Below are 16564 nucleotides of genomic sequence, written 5' to 3'. Positions count from 1 at the left end.
GAATACGGTGGTGCGATCCGAAAAGAAATGAGATAACGTAGTACTCTGACAAGTCTGGGAGCTCTCTCTGACTGGGAACTCTGACAAGCTCAGATCCTCCCGAGCACCCCCAGGCTGGGCGAGAAAACTCTCCTAGCTTGGAGAAAAGACTCTCATTTTTCTTTGGCCCTTGTCAGGCAGTGCGTCTTCGGCTCAGGGTTCACTCAGACACGAACGGTCTCGTTCCCCTCCCCCGCCCCCAACCAGTCTGCCTACATCACAGGAGGAGTCCGGCCGGCACCACTCACCTCTCCATGTACTCCTTGTCGACGGCCAGCTCCTGGAGAACGGTGCGGGCGCGGGAGACGGAGGGCGAGCGTCGACCGCGGCCGTGTCCGACCGCCGAGCGGGGACGCGCCGCGCCCTCCCCGCCGTCCGCCGGGGCTGGCACGGCGGGAGCGGGCGGGGCCGCCCCGCCGCGCAGCTTCGCCGCGACGATCCCCGCCTCGGCGCCGGAGACCAGGCCAGCGCTGGCCACGACGGTGTCCAGGTCCACCCCGGCTTTGGAGGACGCTGCACTGAAGTCGAGCCCGGCGCGAGCTGAGGAGCGTCCCCCTGTATGAGCCGGCTGAGCAGTCGCCACCGGACTGGATCCGCTTTGGCTGTGCCGGGTAGCCAGTGAGGCTTCCATCGGAGAGTGCGCGTGCTTGACAGCTTGGGTACTCGCGATTAAGACGCCAGTGATCATACCAATCGTCGCTGGTGTCGTCGATCGAGGGGTTTGTAGTAATCTATGCTTGCCAGCAAAATATGCAAACGCTTTTCGCGGAAAAGATGCAAAGTCCACAAGATTCGCTCCACGCTCCGCTGGAGCCTAGAAGCACCTCAATCTGTGCGGACTATGGAGCATATGCTTGGCGTGTATTGTTGCGAATTTTTGGTCCGGTTCTACGGAGCCAGTCAGTTCACAAGGAAAAATTACTTTAGCAGGCAGGTTGTGCAGGGTTTCCTCCGCCTTTTCCAAAGCAATGGAACGTTAATAACGCGTCCCGGATGACCAGCGGTTTCCTGAACTATTCGGAAGCTGCTTTTTCAGTAGAGGGCTACGGCTAAGCCCTTCGACAAAAAGAAGCATGCGGCGAGCAAGAGACATCGGATTCCGATTTACCGATTTGACCGATTCATTCATCGATTCACCGATTCCATACACGATTGTATTTTTTGCGATTCATGTTCGAATGAATGCAGATTTGCGATGTGGGTATCATTACACATCCGTAGAAACACACGGTACATGTGTAAACAGACGGACTTTTGAACGCATACAGTCAAGTTGCAATGGATAGGCTTGCACACCGTGCGTACATTACGCTTATTAACTTTTTACATGATTATTAACAAGATCTGCATTTGCCAGTGTGCATAGTGATGGAGACCTTGAACGTTGGTGACGGGGTTTAAGGTCGTTCTTTCTTCACCATCAGTCAGTGTTAGAGGCCGGCCTTCCCCCGTTGAGGTGACCTACCTTCTCGCTGAGATGGGGACCTACACCACCTGGGATGTGCGGGATATCCAACTCTTTTAAGTGAGGAGTCAAGCTCCTCGAAGATATGGAGATCCACCTCCTCCGGGAGACCCACTCTGTCCCAGAGATCAGACGCACCTCCCCCAACCCCCCAACAAGGGGGATTCGCCTCCTCTCGTAGACGGAGACCGACGTCTTCTCGATGGGGGGACCCATCTTCTCACGAAGAGGAACCCATCTCCTCCTGGCAAAGGAAGCCCACCTCCTCCCAGAGTTAGAGACCCACCTCCTTTCAGTCAGGGGACCCATTCCTTCCCGGTGAGGATCCATCTATCCCGACAAGGTAAGCACGTCTCCTTACGGAGTTAGAGACTCATCTCCCCCGCAGGTGAAGTCCACATCCCCCGGAGATGGAGCCTGCCTCCCCGGAGGTGATGCCCACCTCCCCAGGAGATGGTCACCACCTCCCCCGAGGAGGAACCCACTTCCCATGGAGATAGAGCCCACCTCCTCTCAGTCAGGGGACCCACTTCCTCCCGGTGAGGATCCATCTCCACCAGACGAAGTGAGCACGCCTCCTTCCGGAGTTCCAGACCCGCCTCCCGGAGGTGGAGCCCACCACCCCGGAGGTGATTCCCACCAACACGGAGGAGGGCATCACCTCCCCGGAGGTGGAGCCCACCTCCCCGGAGATGGAGCCCATCTCCCCCCCGGAGGTGATGTCCACATCCTCTCAGCTAGGCTGACCCACCTCCGACGGCGTTCTCGATGGCCTCGGTAGCCGTGTCCACGCCGAGCGAGAAGACGGCCATGTCGGGCCGGAGCCGAAGACCACGGCTGAAGAACACTAGCGCCACCTCGAACTCTCCCATGGCGTACAGCGACTCGGCCTTCTGTGCCACCGCTGCGATCGGTCCAGGGGGCTAGGTCACTGGTGGGGAAGGAGTGGGCTGGTCTTTCTGTGCCACCGCCGCGATCAGTCCAGCGGCTGGGTCACTGATGGGGGAGGGGGAGGGGGGGGGGGGGGGGCTGGCCTGGGGACGGGCCGCCCGCGGGACGACACGGATGGCGGTTCGATGATGAGGTTCAATGATGTGGTCCGATGATGAGATTCGATGATGAGGCTCGACGATGAGGTTCGATGATGTGGAAGAGAATGTGACGATGGACGTACTGAACTGGCGCAGAAAAGGAGCCGGTTAGAAATGGCAGTAAGGGAACGTGCGTGCTGAGGAATAGCGTACGGTTGGAGGGATGGCGCTGATGGAGGGACCGCACCGGTCAAGGGACGAGACCGGTGGTGAAAACGCGGATGCATGGAAGGATGACTGAATGACAGACGGCAGATGGACAGACGACACTGGTGGACAGACGACACTGCTCCAGAGATGTGACTAACGAAGAGAAGAAATCCTTGAGATGGGCTGCAACTGCTAGCGAACATCACCGACAGGGCACATTACCGAAGGGAAAATCACCGATGGAAGGACACGAAAGGACATCTGTGCTTGTCTAGTTGCGGCCAGGAAGAATGACCAGACACGAACAAGAGAAAGTCGAATCGGTAAAGTATGGCACGTGCTTATCTGAGTTTGAAGTAACGCAGATGTCCACAACTCATCATGTGACAAATTAAGTTTCACCTGATCCTCACGTCTGTCGTTTGGTATTCTTCGGCACGGTATCACGTGGTTGGCATCGTGTTCTCACAAGGCTTTATGCGTCATAGGGCAACGAACACACAGGTCTGCATGACCCATGAGGCTGCACAACACCCCGAACTCCTCATTCCGTGACACCGTCCGTGCTCTATATCTGCCTGATTATCATCATTATCACCACCGCTCACCATCGCATCGCTCATGACGCCCCACGAGCCTAGCCGACCCTGGACCCACAGGCCGCCCCAGCCGCGGCGTCTTGCTCACCGGGCCCGCCTATCATCCGTCACCATCACTCCCGGACCACCGCGGGATCGATCGGGGGGACACGGAGTGCATTCAGCGCAGCTGGGGGTGCCACGTCGCCTTTTATCGTTGCGTCCGCGACACACGCGAGCTCTGCCCCTTCCCCTCCCCCTTCGCGTGTGGAGGAGTGCTGGCGAGAGGGGGCTCCGGCGCGCCGCACGCGCTCGAGGCATACCGGGCAGGAATGTGGCGTTTAGGACTGTGCCGACGTAGAGCCGGTGTCACAAAGAGGAAGTCCGTCTTGATTTATGTGAACCGGTTGCATGGCACGACTCCACCATGCCACAGGCAGAGCCTGTGAACCCATCAAAATATCGATGAATCTGCGAGTGAGTGTGGGTAAGGGTGTTGCCAAAATAAGATTGTCACCAAGTGAATTCCATCTTCGGCGAACCGGCCCCGACATCGAGGAATTGCGGACAACGTACCGAGCGTGAGTCGCAAAGTGCCTCGCAGAACTTTTCCAGATATAATGATTTTTTTAACACGAACGATCGCTTTTGACGGGCTTTTGGCTCTTTGCAACCAAAGAAAGACGCATTGGCTGAAACCGATAGTCTCGTTTTGTAAACTTAAAGATGGATACATTGTTGCATGGCAATGTTTCTTTTCCAACGTTTTCTATATAACGCTCTATGACTCAAACTACTCAACTGATAATTGCATACCGATCTTTTTTGCCTGACTCATATGGGTCAGTGATGAGCAGTTATGACATTTTTTGTTCAGATACATCGGCTTTGGAGTCGGTCGGCGCTAGCAAGCGTGATGGTGCAACCGATGTTGGAGTGGGACAAAATTATGTAACCTATCAATGTTAACTGTTTTTTGGTAAATAGTAGAAAGTTGCCGCGTCTCCGTTTCACCCACACGTTTCGTTTGCCGTTCGTTCGCTACCGGCGCAGAAATATTTCAAACGCTTTCGCCTCAGCATGACTTCTGGTTCAGAGGCTGGTGTTTATTTAAATCATTTCCACCCTGGTATTACCTCACAGAGAGCTAACTCGGCACCAACTCCAAAATACTTGAACGCTGGGACAAACAAAGTCGTCAGATCTATCCAAACAGCCTGTAAATTTTACTTCAGCAAAATCTTGTTCATCGTCGTGTACTTGCCTTTTCATTATTTCAGAAAAGCGCCACTTTACTATTTGGTCCCCGGCCATTGGACCAAATCGCAAACAAAATGACGAATAGGTACATGATGATAAAACGGAAACGCTTACGTAGCAAAACTTAGCGGCTTGATGGACTTAATGACAAACGATAACCTTCTTACCTATTTACAATAGTTTTTGTGCGTTTCAGATTTGGCACCGAGTTCGACACCTTGTTCACCCTCGCTTTACATGAGGGGGGGGGGGGAAGGCCTCAATATCATTTATTGGGAATAGATGCCGACAAATTTAGAGCACGCTACTGAAATTTGAGCTTGCGAGTTTGCATCATTTTTATGCATATGGCGAAAACATCGGGTTTTTGATGACGTGATGATTCATGACCTGTGACCTCTTCCTTGAGGTCAGGTCGGTGACATTTTGCTCAGAATTTATCAATAGTGTTGATTTCTCACACGAAATACACTCCACAAATTTTCTAGGCTGCTCTTCTTATCAATATCGCTATAAAGTGTACTAATATTGTTCTGGTGGCTAATGCAAGGTCACATCATCCAAGGTCAATCATGGTCAAACTTTGACCTTTGTGACAGCATTTAACGCTTTGAAGATCATGCGGTTTACGCCCTAAGGTCACATATTTTTCATCTCTGAAAGGGGTGGGGCGTAATGGTCGAGTGTTCTCAAGTTCTTGTGTTGTTCTTAGAGTTCTCATGTTCTCTGTTCTTTTAGGTCGAGTGTTCTCAAGTTCTTAATGTTGTCGTACGTGGCACAGCAATTAGAACCTTCGTTCCTTCGACCTGTCACAGAAATGCAGGGCTCAGATGTAGCAAGGTCTACTAACTTCCATCCCATAGTTTTTCTTTTTGTAGAGCTATCGTATGCAGGAATCCGAATTATCGTAGCATACCTGGTTCTCGAGATAGCAGGAGGGGTTCAGAAAGTGCACATTTGATCTCTATGACCTGGTGTGGCCTGTCTGAGGTGACATTTACCATTGTTCAGTCACACTTAATGTGCGTACAGGCACCTCCCTTTCCACAATTATTGAGTTCGGATATGATTATAGCACCTCTCGGGAAACATTACTACAACAACTTGCAAAGCGTATGGAGTATTTGCTCGCAGGATTCCGTTGTTAAACCCGAGGAAGTAATGAAATTGACACTCTCGTGTTAGACATCTAACACGTCTCACCTGTCGCTACCTAAAGCATTCGCAGCTTAAAAACAGGCCTCTTGATGTGGGTATACCAGGGATGCAAAATGGAAACAAGTGCATGCAGGTGTCGTTAATTTCTCTTGGTGGTACCGTGGTGGTAGCCTGGCATCGAAGCTGTTGAATGAACATTTGGCACTGCCTTGCATCATTGCTGGAGGCGCTGCCCGAGGACTATTGGAAGCGCTACCCGAGGACTGCCGGCAGCGCTGCCCCGAGGACTATTGGAAGCGCTACCCGAGGACTGCCGGCAGCGCTGCCCCGAGGACTATTGGAAGCGCTGCCCCGAAGACTGATTATAGCTCTGCCCCGAGGACTAATGACAGCTCTGCCCCGAGGACTACTGGCCGTTCTGCCCCGAGGACTGCTGACAGCGCTGCCCCGAAGACTGCTGGCAGCGCGGCCCGCCATTCACAGACACGCTATCTTCCGCGCCAGCCCGGAACTTTGCTCTGGGGACTAGCGTGCCGCCGGCCAACTTCCAGTGGTTCAGAAACTTTGGTGCCCTTCGACGTTATTAAAAGTAGGCGCCTCGCGATGTTGCGTGCGGAGAAAGTGACAGGAAATCTCAGGGAAGCTGTCTAGCGCCTTCGGGACGCTGTAATACGATGTTGTTGTTTGATCTAGGTCTTCAAAGGAAGCATTTAGTGGTTATAGCACTAGCCATTTACAATGCGACGGTAGCGAGTCAGAAGCTGACGGATCTCGGTCACCCATGTGTAGCAAGAGAATTTCGATTCGTTCGCTCTTTGCAATTCTTGAAGACAAACAGTTACCGAAAAGTTCTGGCCCGGAAATGTCTCCTCCCCCTTCCCCCACGATGTCCTATTGTTCCCGCTTTTGCGTTCCCACCTAACACGGCGCAGGATCACGTCACCTCTCACACAACGCTGGTTCTACATCACGGCGGCCATGCCCGGGCGACGCTGGCCCATGTCAACGAGATTTAGCTTGACTTAGCTTGCACGGTGCTTACAGCATGGGTTTCGCACAAGGACCTAATCTCCAGAGGACTGCATCGCCTCTGGAACAACGCCGCTTCCGTCATGACGAGACCGACCGCCTTCTCCTCGCGTAACGAGTGTTCTCCACGGAGATCGCCTCCCTACAGACGCAGCCCAGGGTCTACACGAGAACTTCTTACCTCTGGCGCAGCGCGGGTTTTGACTGAGGATGGTCTCGGCGTCCTTCAGTGCAGCCTCGTGGTTGCCCAGCAGCAGATGGCACTTGCTCCTGTTCACCAGACACGACTCGTCCCTCGGCTCGAACTCCAAGGCCTGCCGCATCAAGTGCATGGGTTAGGTGGGAATTCCGTGCTACGCTTGGAGTGAATCAAAACTGACAGCGGTGTTTTTGGCAGAGGAGTGGCGGGCGGATAGCTATGTCTGGTATAAAGTCAAAACGTCGGGCATTCATTTGCGGTTTCCACGTGCGAGTGACTGATTGACGTAATTTGCTGGTCATTTTCTGGTCCTGTCAATGTTCCTTACACTTCGGGCGATACCCGGCCGTCATGTCTGCAGCGTTCGACTGAAAACGACCTGGGCTTATGCCGGGCCCTCCTTGCAGCAGCTGATACAATTACAATATAAACGAACAGGGTCGGGCAGCGCTCGACCGGTACCAATTCGTGACAGGATCTCTTCACAACTTTCTCCGCCATTCGAAGCCATTAACTCTCAGAGCACCCCAATCACGCTTTCAGCCGAATTTCCACCCCGTCACATCGGCTATTCGCCAAAGTCAAAGTCTTTATTATGGGATTTGCGTGCCAGTGTGACGCCGGCGAGCTTAAAAGACGCCGAGCCAAAGGCTGCGACGGACACAGCGGCCAGACCTGTTCTCGTGGAATGCGGAAACAGTGGCCCGCTGCCTGGCTGCACAAAAGACAGCGTTCCGCTCGCTGCATTTGCTGATACAGAATCGATGCTTATCATAGGAATCGCAAGATGCAAACTCATGCTTTGGAATGGGGCGGGGGGCGCAGTTAAGGTTAGTTAAGTTAAAGTTAAGGGTTAGGGGAAGGGTTAAAGGGTTAAGGGTTAAAGTTCAGTTAAAGTTAAGGGAGGGGCCCGAGGGCCCGGGCCCCCTCCTTAAGTCTGGATTTTGTTTGTTTTTTTTTACCATAGATGGCTCTCCACAGAAAATCAAAGGCAGCATGATTCATACTCACCAAGTTCCGGACACCTCACTTAAGAAAATCCTGCCAGTTGCTCAGCTTTGGAAGTATCATTAATCTAGGCGCAATATTGTCATCTATGAAACCGACAGGAATGTAGAATACATGTGGGGACGGCCGGGGAAGGCGCGCTGTTTAACACTCAACATGTCCTGGCTGGCAATCTGCAGGGCTGACCACTTTTCTTCTTGAGGTGCAGAAATTACAGCCGCATCACAAATTAAAAAAGCAAGCTGATATGAAAGTGGCGTTTTCGCCACCCCCGGCAGACGAGACTTCCATCATCGGAGGAAGCTGATCCGCTGTGGGCTGGTGTCACAATATTGGGCCGTTCACTGTATTGGCGAACCACCATTTGCCTACCACTTCCTGCACACCGGTGTATACCTTAATGCACCGTGGCGTGCGTCCTGGGACACCTGACATCAAAAGCAGGCATGCCTCCGGGTGTCACAGGTGGATTCTGAATTCAAAAAATGTTTCTGCGATTTTTAAATCTTTCGGAAAAAGATCACGTTCCGTAAATATCGCAATGAAATCGCTAGAATATTTGCCGCAACTTTTTAAAACGAATTCAACAGCAATAAAAACAATTTCTTCACAACCATTCACAGCGAAGAACGCTCCATCTTATCAAAGGGCTGCTTAAGACGTGTTTAGAAGCACCTTCTGACTTCAAAACGTCCGTCGAAGTTTATTATCTCAATCAAGCTGTCTGCATTAGCCCAGCTCAACATAACGAGTTACATAAAGTGCACTAAGTTTCGTCGTATTTCAACAAAATTAATGTGGCAGAACTGCAACCGTATAGGCCGTTTTCCAAGTCTTGCACGTCTTGTGTTTGCATTAGACCACATCTTCAGCTACATTTCCTTTTAATGTTAGACTGGAGCGCCATATATTGGGCCATCGGTCATACCATGAGTCATGTCAACACCGGTACATCGTTATTGTTCCGTTTTATCGAAAAGGTGCTCAGCATTGTTTAGCTATAAAACGCCTGCGTAGTTCGTTATAGCTCGGTAATTCTTGCTATACCTTCAACAGGGCCAGTATGAATAACACAGACGTCGACGGATAAAAGCCTAGTAAAACCGTGTGATGATTGCGTGACATCGCTTTCCAAAAGGAGACGTGAACGAAGCTGGAGAACGGAAAAAATTCTAACGGCATGCAATGATGATGGCCTAGAACATTGCACAACGGCAAATTTAGCTCGCAAGCGGGGAAATCAAACGGCACGCACTGGCTTAATTCAAACTCACACAGTAGAATATGTTGAGTGTGATGGTATTTAACCTCGTCGATTGAAAACACGTTCGGGGCTGAGTGACGCCTTGGGCACGCCTCAAGTTAGTGATGGGATCGCGAATGAAGCTCGATGGGTTTTCTGAGCCTTGACGCGTCGGGACCAGTAAGGTTCTGCAGCCGAGTATTGGCTTTCAATGGGTCGGCGAGAATTCGGCGCTGAATCCAATGATGCGCCAACGTCGAGGCCTCTTATCGGCCATGTTCCAGTGCAGCGGCGCGCTCTTTCAGTCTGGCGCTCTATGGCTAGCCTGCTTTCTCGATGTAGGCTGCGCCACACCCGCGTATGTCGTTGTATATGCAACTTCCTTCTGCTTCTCCTCGGATATGTGTTTTTTACATACCTGAGTCTCTCTCTTGGAGAGGATTGGAGTTGTATGCTGCTTGAATACTGAGCGAAGCTAATGTCCTGTTCATTCTCTCGCTGACGCCTTTTGTGCACGGAATGCTGACTTACGTTGGCCTCCATCTTTGTTCTCCCGATGATTGTGCTTTGCTCGTTTTGGAAAGGCTTTGGCGGCATACTTTCAGAATGGCATTGGTCTTAAGATATTTCTTGAAGGTCCATTCTCTCGGCAAACTCCGCCCGTCTGACACGGCACAGCTCTGTGGCCATATCAGCTCTTGTGATGCCATTCTGTGTGCTGCTCGCTTGGTTTGAGTCGTACTTGGTGATCACGTTTGGGAGTGTCGGTTCCCTGCCTACTTCGGCGTCAGCATTCGTCCGATGTCCTCACTTGTTCGTCCAGGAAAGGAAGTGTTCCATGCTGTTTAACCCCCATGGAGAGCTGCATACTGGCTTTATCAGGTGCTCAAGACCATGATGCAGGGCAGGACGGCCATGCTACCAAATGACGAACGTGTCGTCGACATAGCCCTCGATTAGAATGGATTGAGCGGTGCAGAGGCAAGAAGGCTCTTCTAAAGCGCCCATAAAGCCTTCAGCTAGAGCGACGGACGGGTTTGAGGCACATGGGTGCTCCTGCTAGCTCCACATATGTTCTCACTGATATTGAAAACGGCATTTGAAGCATTCGCGCGTGAGTAGCGTGTGCATAGCATAAATAATGCACATATTTCCATCAGAGCGTTATCCAGAAAATGGCGCCAGGACTCACACAGAAGCCTCCAGATATTTCAGGGATTCCCAGGATTTCGCCATGGGAAGGGAGAGGAGGGGCGCGAAAGCTTGTGATTTCCTGAAACTTGGTAGGTATCCTTTCCCGAGAAGCGCTTTGATTTCGGTGACCACAGGCGGCTGAAATCCAAACGATACATGGCTGACGAAGACGTAGCCTGATTCACGACACCCAAATAAAGGTTTTTGAAGGTTTTGGTGCTTCTTTGGATCCAAAATGTCACGGGTGGCCTAAGGGGGGTGTCACAGTCCGTGACCTCTTTCTAGATCCAACCATGTATGTGGCCATGGTGCTTCCTACATTACAATGTGCGGCTTCAGAACAGACAGTTGTAAGGCTGAATGATCACTGGATACTGATCGATGCTGTTTTCCCTTCCCGCCGACCCCGTAGATCACAACACGGGCTATGTCCCCATTTCGTTCAGACCTGCCCCTGCCTGTCAGAATTCGCTGTTCCCTCCAGTCAGGTTTTCAAGAGCGTTTTACGCATACATGATGGTGTTTCGCACTTGATGGCCGCATTTGGATTTTGACGGCAGTTTTAACAGGAATTTCGCTCTTAAATGTAACGGCATGTGGCACAACAAAAAATCGCGCTCACTGCGGGCACCGTACACACTGGTGGGTGATGGTAAGAACGTATTCGGGCTGTGGGTCCAGGCAGGCCACAATTTCAGCTCCTCTGACTTGTAATTTTTTAGGGTCTTTGATGTCATGATAAGCCCTTCCAGCTGCGATAATAAACGCCAATCAAAGGGACGCCACTGGGTTATGGGGCGGGGGTAGCCAGACCATTTCCGAGGAGCTCGAGCTGCCGTCACGAGCGCGAGCGGTCTGCCGCCGGCCGCCTGTCCGGCCTCTCACCCTGTCCAGCAGCTTGATGGCGTAGGTCGGGTCGCCGCGCCGCAGCTCTAGCTGGGCGTGCGAGGCGAAGGCGACAAATGATGAGTCCTCCGACACCCAGCAGCCGGCCTGGCCGCGGTTCAGGAAGCGCCGGTTCTTGAGGCTGTACTTGATGTCGTGCTCGCCGAGCGCCACCGCCGCCGCGCGCGCCTGGTCCGTGTACATGACGCCCGGCACCTGCACGTTGCGCCTCAGCCGGATCTTTTTCAGGAAAGCCCGCCGCTGCGCCGGCGACAGCGACGCCAGTGACGTCACAGACGCCACCGACGAGCGACGCGACGAGGCGCGGCCGGCCGTCGCCGACAGTGACACGCCCGCCACCTCCTGGGCGTCTTTTGAGGCGCTAGTTGACGCAGCGTCCGCGGAGGGCGCCTCAGTGGGGACGGCTCCTTGTGGTGGCGCGGACTTCGTTGGAGGATATGCGTCCGGCGCCGCGCTGGTAGGCGTTGTAAGAAATTGTGGCGGCGGCTGCTTGGTGCTGGTCGAGGCTGCCATCCCTTCGAGAAGCTTCCGGGCGGCAATCTGGGGACGTTTGCTGGCGCCAGGGGGAAGCACCTCCTTCGTTATTCGCACGCTGATAGTGCGTGTGGGGATACCACTGGTGCTGCTCGATTCTGATCTGGAGGGCGAGCAGCTTCGGTGCCCTAGTTTGGCGCGCTTCAAACGCTCCTGGGAGTTCTCCCGAAGGACGAACCTCTCCAGAATCTGCTGCTCCTGTTTACCTGACTGCAGTATCCTGTCGGCCGAGCGGCGCGTGACGTCGGACATCCTCTTAAAGAGCGGCGGCTTCTTGAGCTGCTGCTGCCTCTCCCTCTGCTTCGACCCGCTCTCAATCGAGCTCACGCTCGAGTCGCTCCTCGCCAGAGCCTCCTCCGCAGCCGCGCCCACCTGCGCACCTGCCTCGCCGTCGCCCGGGCCGGCGTCGCACGCCACTGGCCGCTGCCGGCCGCCCGCCGTCGGCGGGCGCCGCGCCCGACCACCGAACGCACGGCGACGCACCCTGCCCACTTGTGGCGCGCCGGAGCGGCCGGCGCCGGCGGCGTCTCGTGCCGGAACTTGACGGCGCCGAACACGCTCGTGGCCGTCTCGCGCAGCCGTAGGAAGCTAGACGACACGCGCCGCGGCTGGAGCAGCGGTCCGTAGCGGCGTGTCGGCGACGCCGGCGGTGTCATCAGCTCGGCGTCGCTCCAGAGCGTGATGTCGGCACTGCTGCGTCGGCTGGCTGGCTCGCTGGCGCCGTCCCACTCGTCCGACGAGGGGCTGCGGCTGCGGCGGCGGCGCGGCGCGGCCGGTGGCGGCAGCGGCGGCTGCCGGAGGCGGCGCGTCGGCAGCAGCCGGCGGCCGAGCCGGACGGCGCGCGCTTGCCGCCACAGCTCGGCGCCGCCGGTCGAGCCGTCGTCCGGGTCTGGACTCAGCACTATGGCCTCGACCCGCGCCACCAGCCGCGACATGGCGCCGACGCTGATTACACGGCACCGCCGACGGCTGGCGGCACGCACGGACGCCGGCTGTCGGCTCCCACCGATCCGGCTCAGCCCGGCTCGGTACGGCCTAGGTCAAGCTGGGTTGGGTCTGGTCGGGTCGGGTCGGGTCGGGTCAGCCTCGCGAGCGACACCGGTCACAGCACGCCGCCGAATCCGGGCACTGACTGCGGTCGAACAAAGAGCGGCCGCCTGGCCGGCCGCGCAATTAGAATCATCGCTAATCGGGGGAAATGATCGGCGATTGTTGCAGAGGCGGCGGTCGTCCATGCCAACGCGAGCGTGGTCGATGGCCGATGTCCAGTGATGGAGCGGTATCGGCACGACATGGCGCTGTAATCAGGTGACACGCTCTCACCGTCGCCAGCCGACGCACGACCTGATTGGCCGGCGTCCCCAGCCGCTGGCCAATAGGCAAATAAGTGGCTCCAGGCACGCGAGCGTACGTCAAGGCCAGCCTCGGAGTCGCAACAGCGCAGCTGAAGTCGGAGACGGTGGCGATTTTATCAGTTTCGCGTTCATCCATTTCATGTGAAGGCCTACCGCGTTCAATGCTAGTACCGCGCTGGGACGCTTTTGTTGAAAATCTACCAGCAGTTTGAGGTTGATGGGAATCTGATGCGATATTGATTACCTGCCATCAACTCCTGAGGATAAAGTGGATCTAGGTGACGGCGTGTGGTTGATGGTGGATCTAGATAGAATTGATGGCTGCGTGCTACCGCTGTTCACTTGATGACGACCTTAGTGATAATATGAAGCGTTGATTGTAACGGCAAAGATAAGACCAGCGTGTGGATGTTGTTTCGGATACCGGAGCTATGTAACACCGATATAACGATTCAATTCATTAAAGTTGTCACATACACGGTAGCCAATATGAACTGACTAGGCTGTACAAGAGCTCAAATAAAAAAAAACACCTGAGGTCACGCATCTGGTGACAGAAGGATTACGCACAAAGTCGTAACCGACCAATTAGACATTAGCTAGCCGGATGCCGTGTGGCTTTAGCGACCCCACCCGAAGTGGGCGCAAACGCTTTTGGCTGACTTATAGCGTTATGGCAGATTATGGTGTCTGCATGCGTTTTTGCACCACAAGGAGTGGAGCCATTAAAATGGTGCGCCGTATTATTTTCAAGGTATTTGCGTGTATACTGTTTGACCTGGTGTTTGCCATCAATTTCCAAATATGGTTGTCTCGTTTAAAAGCAAGGCATATACATGCCTTGCGACCCTTGCGTTTCGTCGTCATGGGCTTGGAGTTCTTATACTCAAAATAATCTACGTTCAATATGCTAGGAGGTATTTGCTGAGATATATTTTCAAGCAATCATCGGTTATGTTGTAACTTTATGTGTGAGTTGTGGGATATAGGTTTGAAGACTTCGCCCTTAAAGTTCAGAAGACGTACCTGATTTAAAGGCGCTCACTATCCCTTTTGCATTAGCCGCCTTGTGAGCAGTACATCGCTCCCAGCGCTTCTTCCGTGTTCAGAACGCCTGCTGTAAGTCATGCTCTGTAAGCGTGTCGAGCACCACGTGCGATTTACACTGGCTGTTCTCCACGATGTCGAAATGACGACCCTGCAGCTTGAGGTTATCTTTTGGAAGAGGAAAGAGTCACAGGAAGACAAATCCGACGGGCTGCGGCGATGATGGTGGTGTGTCTCAAAAACTCGCACGCTTTTACCACACTGTGAGCGGGCACCTCGCCATACTGGAGCACTCATTTAAAACCACGCCACACTTCAGGTCATTTCCACCGAGTGTTTTGTCTCTCAGACGCCTCAACACGGCGCAGTAGAGTTTATGACCAATGTTAGGGTGCGGGGACAAGGCGGAGCTCATAGGGCAATTTGCGACGCGTATTAACCATTTCCTTTAGATAGCAAGAGAACAAAAACGACAGAAGTACAGCCAGGGGTCAAACATTGTGACAAATTATGTTTTCTGTTTCGTCTAAATGCAAGGTACAGATATAACGACCCTGTTCAATTGCATCTATGGCGAGTTGAAAGGCCTATATTTGCCGTCTCTGTGATCCAGGGTAAAAGTACTGAACTGGTGATGCTGTAGTGATAACCTCGAGTCCCAGGGGCCAGACAGCAACGTAAGGTCACCTGGCAGCTGAGTAAAGGTCAGCTTGACCCGGGGCATCCGTGGCGAGGGCTGTCTGGCAAGTAAGACCTTAAGCAATTCTGTCTGGCAAAAGGCCGTAGGGACAAATGAATGTCCGATAATCTAGATGTGCCCATCTTTTCCACGAGGATCGTGAGGAAAAGGTATGCATGTCACAGCGTTAGGTTGCGCACAAATAGGAACTGCCATTCTCCCCATACTGCACATGGTGTGTCTGATGCCATGCTTGCGACTTATGCATTCAGCTCTGCAAAGAGGTGAATTATACGTAGATGACATGTGCATTTTGATATCAATATGACGGCAAGAACCGGACCTTCGGTCATTGCTTTCTTTTCATCTTCAGACATGTACACGGCAATCGAAATTCGTCTATATACGTGAATATGTCATATGGCTATTTAAGGAATTTTTACTGGCGTTAAAACCCTTTTCTCGGCAAGCATCGGTGTTCAGAAGCAGGGCTTAATATACCAACGCGTACCTCAGAAAACACCCCAGGCTGCATAAAAATGAATCGAACCTAAACCGGCCACCCTTACAGGCATTACAAGATGCACATGTTTGTCAGGATGTCAGACCTATGTCGTTGTATCTTTTGCTGCGCATCATTTGCGATACATTTAGGTATCCCGTTTGCTGCTTGGAAACCTCCGTAACGTGTTTCGCTATTTTCAAACTTTCACGTAGATGCAGCATTGTGACATGCGCACGTTGAGTTATCGACGTTATGTGCTGTTCTATCGTGATCTGAAAAGTACTCATCTGAATAAAAAAACGAAAAACTCAAAATAGGCCATAAAAGAAACAAAAAGCATTTTGCTGTGTTCTTTCTTCAGCGCACGCAGCGGTGGAAATTAGCTAGGCGATGGCCGTATAACTTTATGTGTCATGCCATTGTGCCATTATGAGCGCAACGTATTTTTAGTTTCATTTCCTATTGGGACAGGAGCATCAGCAAACGTCATTACCCTGTCAGGTGAGACATAAACACACCAATGCAAGAACGAAGAACAACATCTTGTAAGACTCCCTTACATGTCTCATGCTCACGTCTCTGGGCCCCAATAAACCGTAGATTGGCTACGACACAGTGCTGATGTTATTAGGGCGTGCTACAACGGCATGGATGGCATGCGTAATTGTGTCACGACGAAGGCACGTCCTTACGAACTCAGCAGCGTAGCCAGGGCAAAGCGACGGCCGCTGCGCGGTCACCATTTTATTTTTTGAGACAGAACATTTGGAAATCAGTCTTACGGTTCCTGATGAGCAGGTTTTCCCTTTCACGATAGGGCGCCAGCGGATGGCGTTTGCTGCAATTCAGTTGAACATAAATACTGCAGTTTTGTCGAGTTTAACTCGTCACTCGTGCTTTCATCATATTCGGATTGCTGTGTGAAGTAAGAGGTGAAGTCCTTCGACGGCAGAAGGCAACTGATGTAGCCGCGCGATGAATGTCCCATTCCTTGACGAAGATATGGAGCTGGCTGTTGGCTGATCTTTCGGCGATCCTCAGACGAGATGTGACTCGTTCTTTACATGTTATTGGCTGACAGTGACGGCAGCAGCGGCATGTGCATATGCATGCTGTCTATGAAC

The 16564-nt window shown here is 53.0% G+C and overlaps 1 protein-coding gene across 1 annotated transcript in view; it reads right to left on the bottom strand.

Moving 5' to 3' along the window:
* Positions 1–490: 490 nt before the first annotated feature.
* The window catches only part of LOC119110004 (uncharacterized), a gene marked incomplete at its 3' end in the record, with an annotated part of 29502 nt that continues 13428 nt past the window's right edge, over positions 491–16564 (bottom strand). The window contains exons 2-6 of the mRNA XM_037233752.1: positions 12328–12604; positions 11300–11560; positions 6952–7084; positions 2256–2408; positions 491–579 (exon numbers count right to left, since the gene is read on the bottom strand). Of these exons, the coding sequence (XP_037089647.1) occupies positions 491–579; positions 2256–2408; positions 6952–7084; positions 11300–11560; positions 12328–12604 (913 nt within the window). The remainder of the gene's footprint in view (positions 580–2255; positions 2409–6951; positions 7085–11299; positions 11561–12327; positions 12605–16564) is intronic.

The sequence above is a fragment of the Pollicipes pollicipes genome, unplaced genomic scaffold, assembly GCF_011947565.3.
Source record: "Pollicipes pollicipes isolate AB1234 unplaced genomic scaffold, Ppol_2.1 Scaffold_7231;HRSCAF=8579_pilon_pilon_pilon, whole genome shotgun sequence".
NCBI classification, from domain to species: domain Eukaryota; kingdom Metazoa; phylum Arthropoda; class Thecostraca; order Pollicipedomorpha; family Pollicipedidae; genus Pollicipes; species Pollicipes pollicipes.
The sequence above is the reverse complement of the archived record's forward strand: the minus strand, read 5'-3'. Positions and strand labels throughout refer to the sequence as shown.